The sequence below is a fragment of the Gossypium hirsutum genome, chromosome A10 (genome assembly GCF_007990345.1).
Source record: "Gossypium hirsutum isolate 1008001.06 chromosome A10, Gossypium_hirsutum_v2.1, whole genome shotgun sequence".
NCBI classification, from domain to species: domain Eukaryota; kingdom Viridiplantae; phylum Streptophyta; class Magnoliopsida; order Malvales; family Malvaceae; genus Gossypium; species Gossypium hirsutum.
In genome coordinates, this window is record NC_053433.1 from 65,943,767 (window position 1) to 65,954,365 (window position 10,599).

The 10,599-nt window shown below is 34.4% G+C and overlaps 1 protein-coding gene across 1 annotated transcript; it reads right to left on the minus strand.

The window, feature by feature from the left end:
* Nucleotides 1-1,369: 1,369 nt before the first annotated feature.
* LOC107897755 (protein disulfide isomerase pTAC5, chloroplastic) lies at nucleotides 1,370-9,016 on the minus strand. The gene is made up of 6 exons (XM_016823327.2): nucleotides 8,235-9,016; nucleotides 7,893-7,988; nucleotides 7,619-7,735; nucleotides 6,752-6,998; nucleotides 1,881-1,918; nucleotides 1,370-1,734 (listed from the first exon to the last, which is right to left on the minus strand). Exons 1-6 carry the CDS (start codon nucleotides 8,832-8,834, stop codon nucleotides 1,639-1,641), a joined length of 1,194 nt encoding a protein of 397 aa, XP_016678816.1. The 5' UTR covers nucleotides 8,835-9,016; the 3' UTR covers nucleotides 1,370-1,638.
* Between the last annotated feature and the right edge of the window lie 1,583 nt (nucleotides 9,017-10,599).

A 10,599-nucleotide genomic window follows, 5' to 3' on the forward strand; every position in this document is an offset into this window, starting at 1 on the left:
CTAGTGATGACACATGACAACCTATTAGCGTGTTATATGGCAAACATAATTAAATATTTTTAAATATTTAAAAATATATAAAAAAATTTCACATCAAGAATGAACCTGGACAAGTAATTATTTAAATATATATAAATCTGGACAATTGAATTGTTCATTTTCATTCTTGATGTATTTTTTTGTAAGTTTATATATATATATATTTTTAAAACATCAATTTTTAAGTTATTATTATTATTTTAAATATGAAAATTACAAATTTATAAAAATATATACAATTATAAATAAATAAAAAGCCTATAATATTTTGAATAACATATAAATAATTAGAATATATCATATATAAATTATTAAAAAAAATAAATTTAAAATTTAAAACTTATAAAAAAATATAAATAAATAAAAAAATAAAATATTATAAGTTTATAAGTTTATATATATATATATAAAAGAACTAAAGAACACTTCTCTAATGAATCTGGATATATATCTAGATTCATTCTTGATATAAATTTTTTAATAATAATATTATTTTATATATTTTAAATTTTATATATTTTTTAATTTTACAATAATAATATAAATAACATGATATTTTATAAAATAAAAATATATAAACTTATTAATAAAATACATTTGGAATGTATCTAGATAATTATTTGTTTAGGTTTATTCTTAGTGTGAAAAAGATTATATTTTTTAATTAATTTATATTTTTTAATTTTTTAATTTTTTAATTTAGATCCATTGTGTGGTATACTAAAAGGCAGAAAATATTAGTTAAAAAATAAAGTATAGATACTTAAATTCCGCCAAAAATTAATTTAAATACCTAACTTAAAGAAAACAAAAGAAATAGTTTGAAAATCAACTGTTGGATTAAACTTAACCTAAATAAGAAAACCGCAATAATTAGACGGTTAACTTTTTATTTTAGCCATAGGATGAAATTATACACTCCTAATTAAACCAATTACTGTTACCGTTACTGATCTAGTTTTCTTTTAGTAGTGAACACTTAGATTTTTCATAAGGATTTTAAGTTATAATTGAGACAATCAAGCAATGGCTCACTTAATATAACATTATTGCTATATTTGGTAAAAGTGTTAATTTTCCATTATGTTTTAATATATAAGTTAATAAAAAATTAATTTCAATTAATAATTTTTAATCACTTATCTTTTTAATTTCAAGTTTAAATATATATTAACTATTCTTTATTTTATTTGTAATAAATAAACTTTTTTTCTCATGATTACATGAGTAACAAGGTGTCATATACTCGACAAATTGGGCTCAAGAGATGCATGTTGCACGTTGAAGTTCGGCCGGCAGTAGGTAATTTGCAAGTGCACCAGATTACAAGTAGCCGCAAAAGAATTTTCTTTCAAGAATAAGAAACAAAATACATTACACATCTAAACCCCTATTTAGGAGCACAGAACAATGCATCTGCCTCCAAATTCGGTGCCCCATGCTCCGAAACAGGGACTAGTAATCTTATGAGGTTTGCCAAAAACAAAGAATCTCATGCGTAATGGATTCTCTGAAACATCATGAATTATGGGTTTTTGTTTTTTTTGTATAATTGGAGTTCCTTCCTCTAATGTTATTGTATTTAATGAACATTACAACCTAAACCACTGCCCCTCCTTGGCATACTTCACAAGTTGTATACCCGAGGCCGTCACAGTATGGACAATTTGCTCCCTCGTCCACCCATTCTAAGAACTGCATCACAAAAACCGGTCAAATCATCAATGTGGCTAAGTAGATGTAAGTATTTTTGTCTTTTTGGATTTGGGGTATAGGGGCTTTGAATCATACTAGACCTCTTTAAACAAATCATGTACAGAACAAGCAAAACCCATTTTTACCTGTGGTTCAACATTAGGTTCACCTGTTCCATCACACTCTGCAGTAGAGAAATGTCAATGAAAGTAATAGTTAATTTAAGGTAACAAGTACTTGAATAACTTTGAATTGTGGAAAATGTTCTCAATATAAAATTGTTCTCTCATATAAAATCAAAAGCTTACAAACTATTTATAAGCTATAGTTTACCATTTAAAACAACAAAAATTGAAAATATTAAAATCTAATAATAACCATAAACCAATGACTCTTGACCTTTCATTTTCCTAAACAAAAAACTACTAATTTAAACCCATTAAAAAACAATATAACTCTTGACCTTTCAACTCTTGACATTTCACTTACATGACTCTTAACTTTCATTTAAGTTTATTTAACAAAACTCCCCTGTAAACTTAAATGCATCTGCCATCCTTCATGCCGATTAATTTCTTGTAGTTGTCGAAGAGTATCATCGGTAGCGGTTTTGTAAAGATATCCGCGACTTGGTCCCGACTTGCCACGTGCACTAATTTCACACTTCCTTCCTTTACATGATCTCGGATGAAATGAAAACGAATGTCAATGTGTTTGCTTCTCTCATGATTCACTGGGTTCCTTGCCAACTCAATCGCTGATTTATTGTCAACTCGTATCTCAGTTGCACCAAGTTGTTGTTGCTCCAACTCACCCAACAAATTTCTGAGCCATATAGCGTGACACACACACCAAGATGCTGCCACATATTCAGCTTCACATGTCGATAGTGTCACGATTGGTTGCTTCTTTGAAAGCCAAGCAAATGCTGTGTTACCCATAAAGAACACATATCCCGATGTACTTTTCCGATCATCTAAGTCTCCGCACCAATCACTGTCGGAATACCCAATCAACTTGTAATCTTCCATATTTGAATAAAATAACCCGTGTGACACCGTTCCTTGAATGTACCGTAGGATTCGCTTCAACGCCTTCCAATGTGAATAAACCGGCTCCTCCATGAACCGACTTACAATGCCAACACTTAGCGAAATGTCGGGCCTTGTGCAAGTGAGATAGCGAAGGCTTCCCACCAAACTTCGGTATTTACTTGCGTCGACTCGTTCTCCTCCATCGAATTTCGAGAGTTTTACACCTGGTTCCATTGGTGTTGATACCGAGTTGCAATGTGTCATCTTGTACTTCTTCAAAATTTCCTTTGCATATGCCTCCTGTGACACAAAAATACCTGTCCTTTCTTGTCGAACCTCCAAACCAAGGAAAAATTTCATTAAACCCAAATCTGTCATCTCGAATTCTTGTGTCATTTTGCTCTTAAAATCCAGTATCATCTTACCATTGTTCCCCATAAAAATGAGGTCATCGACATAAAGAGCAACAAATAACATATTACCTCCATTCTTCTTCACGTAGAGGGCATGTTCATAAGGACATTGTTTGAACCCATTCTCCTTGAAGTATGTATCGATACGAGTATTCCATGCCCGCGGTGCTTGCTTCAACCTGTAAAGTGCCTTCTTTAATTTCAGCACATTTTTCTCCTCTCCATTTTTCATGTACCCGGGTGGTTGTTCGATGTAGACTTCTTCTTCGAGCACACCATTCAAGAATGCCGACTTGACATCCATTTGAAATATTGGCCATTTAAATTGTGCCGCTTGTGCAATGAGCAGCCGGATTGTCTCTATTCTTACAACAGGAGCAAATACCTCATCATAATCGATCCCCTCCTTTTGCTTATATCCCTTTGCAACAAGTCGCGCCTTGTACCGTTCTAACTCGCCTTGAGCATTCATCTTTCTTTTGAACACCCACTTCACACCAATGGGTTGACTTCCTTTTGGCAATTCTGTTAACTCCCATGTGTTGTTGCGGTCAATTGCTTTAATCTCCTCATCCATAGCAGTTTGCCACTTCTTGTCCCGTGCAGCCTCTTCAAAACTTATAATCTCGGAATCTGCCAAAAGACATACAATATGTACCTCATTTGTTGAATCATACAAATCTTGCAAACTTCGCATTTTTGGTTGTTGCGGTTCATCTTCATCATCGGTAGTTTCAGGATTTGTCGGTATGATTGTTGGTGTAGCGATTGATGATCCTCCATCTTTGGTGATAACCTCTGTTGAGTTATTCCAATCCCACTCGCTTGCTTCATTGAATCGTACATCACGACTTACCACAACCTTCTTACTTATCGGGTCGAGTAGCTTGTATCCTTTTGTTTTCTCATCATACCCAATAAAATAAACATTTTGCTTTTGTCTTCGAGCTTCGTTCTTCGCTGATCCGGCACATGTGCATAGGCCTCACTACCGAATACTTTAAGATGAGAAATTGATGGTTTTTGTCCGCTTCAAGCTTCTTGTGGTGTTTGATCATCCAACTTCGCATGTGGACATCGATTTTGCACATAGATGGCACATTGCACGGCTTCCGCCCAAAATTCCTTCGGCATCTTCTTGCTCTTGAGCATTGATCGAACCATGTCGAGAATAGTCCGATTCTTTCTCTCGGCCACGCCATTTTGTTGGGGAGAGTACGGTGCGGTTAGGAATCGTCTTATGCCTTGCTCCTCACAATACTCCATGAAAGCCGTCGAAGTATACTCGCCACCTCTATCAGATCGTACAGATTTGATGTGTCTACCAGTTGTTTTTTCCATCATCACTTTGAACTTTTTGAACACCTCCAATGCCTCGGATTTTTCTTTAAGAAAATAAACCCAAGTTTTTCGTGAGAAATCATCGATAAAAGAAATGAAATACCTTTTACCGCTAAAAGATTCAGGGGTGATTGGTCCACATATGTCGGTATGAATCAATTCGAGAAGTTGCTTAGCCTGATATTCTGCCTTATTTTGAAACGAAGTTCTCGCATGCTTACCGAGCACACATTCTTCACAAAATTTTCCCTCATAGTCCATGTCTGGTAGCCCATGCACCAAATTCTTCTTTGCCAACTTGTTTAGACCACCATAATGTAGATGGCCAAAACGGAGATGCCATAGCAACGCCTTGTCTTCAACATCAACTCGCAAACATTTTCCTCGAACACTTCTCAGATTCAACCTGAACATGCGATTTCTCTCCATTTCAACTCGAGCGACCAAACACCCTTCCTTATCTTTCAAGTGTAACACCCGATCTTTCATAAGTACCGAATAACCTTTTTCCATGAGTTGCCCCATACTCAAAATGTTGCTCTTGAGGTCTGGTACGTAATACACATCATGGATTGACCCAATTAACCCATCATTTTGTAAATAACAAATGGTACCTTGGCCTTTTACCTCAACCTTCGACGCATCTCCAAATGACACATGTCCCGTTTCAACCTTTTGCATCTCTTTGAATAGGTGCTTGAGCCCACACATATGGTTGCTTGCACCCGTGTCAAGGTACCACACCATGTTGTTGTTGGTGTTGACTTCGTTGTGTGCCATCAAGAGAAAACCTTCTTTTGCCTCCTCATTTTCCGTGGTTAGGTTGGTTGTCTCTTCCACCTTTTTCGAGAAGCGACATTCTTTCGCGAAGTGTCCCGCCTTACCACAATTGTAACACTTATCAGAGTTACAATCCTTCGCATAGTGACCATATTTGCCACACTTGTAGCACTCGACATTGGAATAATTCGACCATCCGCCTCTTCCACGACCACGTCTTCTTCCCCGCCAATTTTGTTGGTTTGAATGCTCCTTCTCTTCATAATTCCCTTCTTGACCACGACCTTTTCCACCACGACCATTTCCTCGATCTCCACGACCACGACCTCTACCTCGAAAGCTTTGAGAATAGAGAACCTTTTCGTCTTTGATTGATGCCTTGGTTTGAAGTGCTTGCTCGAGTGTCTCCTCTTTCTTATTCTTCTTACGTTGTTCATGTGCCTCGAGAGAACCGACGAGTTCATCGACTGTAAGCGTTGCTAGATCTTTTGACTCTTCTATGGCACATACGACATTTTCGAAACTGTCAGTTAACGATCTCAAAATCTTCTCCACAACTCGTGCATCAGTTAACGCTTCTCCGTTTCGGTTGAGTTGGTTCACCACGGTTTGAACACGCGTGATGTAGTCGGAGACACCTTCTGATTCCTTCATCTTCATGCCTTCCAGCTCGCCACGAAGAGTTTGAAGTCGGACTTGTTTAACTCGGTCGGCTCCTTTGTACACATTTGCTAAAATGTCCCACGCTTCTTTTGAAGTTGTCGCACTTGCAATCTTCTCAAAGCCCGACTCATCAACGGCTCGAAATAACATGTACAATGCCGCCTTATCTTTCGACCGCATTTCTTTCAACGCCTTGTTTTGAGCCGCCGTATATCCCGCAGTAGTTGTCGGTTCTACGAAACCTTCTTGGACCACCTCCCAACCATCTTGAGACCCGAGAAGAGCTTTCATTTGGATGCTCCAATTCTCATAGTTCACCTTTGTTAGTCGAGGCAATGGCACATTACTAGTCACACTCTCCATAGCTCAGATACCAAATTGTGGAAAATGTTCTCAATATAAAATTGTTCTCTCATATAAAATCAAAAGCTTACAAACTATTTATAGGCTATAGTTTACCATTTAAAACAACAAAAATTGAAAATATTAAAATCTAATAATAACCATAAACCAATGACTCTTGACCTTTCATTTTCCTAAACAAAAAACTACTAATTTAAACCCATTAAAAAACAATATAACTCTTGACCTTTCAACTCTTGACCTTTCACTTACATGACTCTTAACTTTCATTTAAGTTTATTTAACATGAAAATGGTCACGTTTGAGCAATATTGCAATTGCAGTATATTCATTCTAAAAATCAAAGAACAGTGTCTTATTCTATCCGTAGACCAGGTCCTTCAAAGATTGAGGTTCAATTCAACTGTAGGAAATAATTATTACCTGCGCACATCAACCGGCCTTCTCCACGACAAGCATGGCAGCTTGTTTTGGCATCTATGTTTTTACTCCCCGTAGCTTGTTTATCCTTACCAGTAAGCCTAGAAGGTTCTTCCCACCGGTTTTCTCCAAGCAGAAAAACTCGGTGTTGAGATACCTCAGCTTCTGTGGAACCTTCCTCTTTCACAACTTTCTGTTGTATTTCTGAGATTTCTGTCAAAGACGTTATTGCAGTTCCATTGGTCCCTTCCTACAAATAAGACGAAGTGCATGAAACCAACCATTTAGTTGGATGAAATCAAAATATAGCAGCATAGGGTTGTAAGCAAACTGAACTTGAACGAACAAATCTCTGTTCATGTCCGTTTGTCTATTTAAAGCTTATTTGTGTTCAGTCCATGTTCATTAAGAATTTCAAAATGCTTATTCGTGTTCGTTTATTTAAAATTATATGTGTTCATGTTCGTTCGTTTAAGTTAAACAAACATGTTCACAAACAATCTTCATGAACATATAATTGAACATGTTTATGGACAATATTCTTGAATAACTAATAAACAAACAATAAATAAACATATAAATATATATAATATGTAAATATATATATACTAATTTTTAGTTATAAAATAGTCAATATAAATATTAAGAATTATATTATAAATAAAATATAAGCACACAATCCATAATAATTTTATTATAACAATAAACAAGTTTAACGAACTTTAAAACCAATATAAACGAGTTTGGTCATGAGCACAAATAAACTGAACAAACTTTAGATTCAAAATCTTGATCATGTATAAACTAACAAAAACTAAATTGTTCATGGAAGACCGTGGAACTTAAGCCTTTTGCATGATATCAACATACCTTCTCCCGAATAGTTGCAATATTGCTTGAGCTAGAACTCTTGACTTCCTGTTCTTCGAACAACCTTTGAAGAAGTTCTGCCGTCATTATTCCATCTTCACGGGCACCTATTGTTGCCTGTCAGGAGGGATCATAAATCATTTGCTAATGAACATCATAGAAGAATCTGATGAGCGATTCATAACAAATCATTTTGTCCCCAGAATTGGTATCTCTGATAATAGTGGAAAACTCATGTCCATTGACAAAACACAATAGTGAAATTATAGCTTACTTGCCAAGTTTTCACAGCACGTTCAGTCCCGCTGGAGAAGCTGGAAAATTCAATGTCCTCCTCACCAGAGTAGAAACCCAGTTTTCCTAACGCTTCCTGTCATGATAAAAAGCCATTAGGGAACAAATCAAGATCCATCATCCACTCAAATTTCAATTAAGAATGCCAAAGAAGCGGGACGAGGTTGCCTCACTTCTACTCACTCTTATATGGATGTAAAAATGGGTCTTGATTTGTATCCAGAATTCCCCACATTTTTTATTGAATAATTTTTTCATTTTAAAAATAAAGAAAATCATATACTCAAATAAAAGAAAAAACATTGGCTATGATTTAGCTGACCTGCATTTCTCGAACTTGCTCTCCTTCGCTGCCTACTCTCAACGTTTTTCTCTCTATCTTCTTTTCAACCTCTTTTGCCTTCTTTTCCAGAACCCTAACTCCTTCCTCTACAACCACCTCTTTCTCTTTTACTTCTTCGAAAACCATATCTCTCGCGCTTTCTCCGCTTTCCGCAATCCGATTCTTGTCTTTCAACACCTGCAGTAAAGCTCCGATACGGGATATTGTCTCCGTAACCGAAGCTCCATGAAAGGAATTCCGGTTTTCTAAGGCTTGGATTTGAAGCTTGAGTTGGGAGATTTCCCAAAGTAGCGATTCTTTCCCTTTAAGCCAGCGCTGCTCTTCTCTTAGCCAGCGTTGCTCTTCACGGAGCCATCGCTGTTCCTCACGAAGCCACCTGGTTTCTTCGCGGTCGAAATTTGAGGAATTATGTGAAGAAGAAGAAGAAGAAGGAGGAGGAGGAGGAGGAGGAGAAGAGGAGAAGAAGCAGACGAAGAGATTGGAAGGGGAAGGAGAGAGGGAGGAGGGTTTGGAAGAAAAGGAATGAGAATGAGAGTGGAGAAAAGGAGGGTTGAAAGAGAGAGGAACTAAGGAAGTCATGTGAATTGCAAAATACAGGCTAATTACTTCCTGAGGAATGTAAGAAAACAAACTGAAGAAGAAGAAGAAGAAGAAAGCTGATACATATTTATTCAATTAATTTTAGTTTGATTTTTGTAGTTTAGTTACATTACAGGTTTTAAACCACACATTCCAAATTCACCGATAGACTGGTGGCCACTGGCGTGGCGGGAACATTCCTTTTTACTTTTATGGTTTTCGCACTTTGGCTTTTTTAGGAAAATAACCTTCAAAAATTAATTAATTAACAAAATAAGCTTTTTTACATCAATAATATAAAATAAATAATTAAAATTGAAAATGATATGCATATCCAATTATATACAAAAATGAGTTATTTGTGGGGTGGAGGTTGGTGCATAGGCGGGATCACCCTATTTTTTCTGAAAAAATATTTTTATTTTAAAAATAATTAATATTTTAATGAGTTGTGTCATATTAATTAACGACATCCAAAATATACGAGTAATATACTGGGTTTATATGGTTTTTATACGGTTTCAAGGTGCAAAGGGTGGTGCTAGACTGGTAGCGGCACTAGTGACGCCATACTGACAGGCGACACTGCTGCTAGGTATTAGTCCCCTTCGTTTTTTGCAGCCTGTCAGCGTTGAGTCCTATCCTCCTTAGGCCATGAGAAGAAAGAGGAGAAAGAGGGAGAGGGATTTGGGGGACTTTATAACAATAGTCCCTTTGTAGAGAAGAATAGAAACAGTAAAAAAAACATCACTAGTGGAGAAGAAGAGAGAAGAAAGAAATAAATAAATGAGAAGAAAAAAGAGAAAGGAGAAGAGAAGGATAATATATTTTTGTTTTTTTTAATAAGAGGGATTACGATGAGGAATTGTTATAAATTATTTTGTTAGTATTGTGTAGTTTGTTTATTGTGATTTTTATGTTTTTTTAATTTATTTTAAAGATTTTATTAGTAACTATTATAAATTGTTTGTTTAGTTTAATATTTATTGTGATTTGTTAGGTTATAAATGTAATTTTTTTTTATTTTTTAATTTATTTTAAAATTATTTTGTTAGTAATTTTTATGATTAGGTTAATTATTTGTTTAGTTTAATGTTTATTGTGATTTGTTATGAATATAATAATTTTTTTTGTTTTTGATTTATTTGACAATTTTTTGATTTATTGAGATGTTGATTAATTTTATTTTTATATATTTTTGTAGGTTATTTAAAAGAAACTAAACAGGTATCTTTCAGTTTTATTTTTGGATTCTTATCTTTTTTATGTTTAGATAATTTTGATTTAATTTAATTATATTATCATTATAAACTAACATAATTTTTTATGTAGGTAAAAATATGGGAATTTATGAGATTTTTTATTATAATTATATTATTATTGTACTATATTTATCGTATTATTTACCGTATAATATTAATATGTTTTAATAATTATTGAAAATTGACCATTTAGAAATTAACTATCGAAATTTGTTATTCTCAACAAATTGTTAGGGCATCTTACTTTTGTATTTTAATATTGCTTCTCCTATTATTGAGAAAATAAGGCTCAAATCCAAATTATTTACCTATCGTACTGTGTTTTTGCAACAAGCTAATTAAATTAAATTTTTTAAATTGCAAATTGCTAAATGAGTTCTTTGATTAATAATGATGATCACATATCAAAAACTGTTAATGAGATGATAATAAAATTGTTATTTTTTACTCACATAATTTACAGAGTTAAATTAGGTTATATTAACTATTTTAGTAATTTAATA

Coding starts and splice junctions, on each gene's coding strand:
- LOC107897755 (XM_016823327.2), bottom strand. CDS start 8,834: ATGACTTCCTTAGTTCCTCTCTCTTTCAACCCTCCTTTTCTCCACTCT. Junction 6,999..7,618: donor TTGCAACTATTCGGGAGAAG/GTATGTTGATAT, acceptor TCTTATTTGTAG/GAAGGGACCAATGGAACTGC. Junction 1,919..6,751: donor AGGCCGGTTGATGTGCGCAG/GTAATAATTATT, acceptor TCTCTACTGCAG/AGTGTGATGGAACAGGTGAA.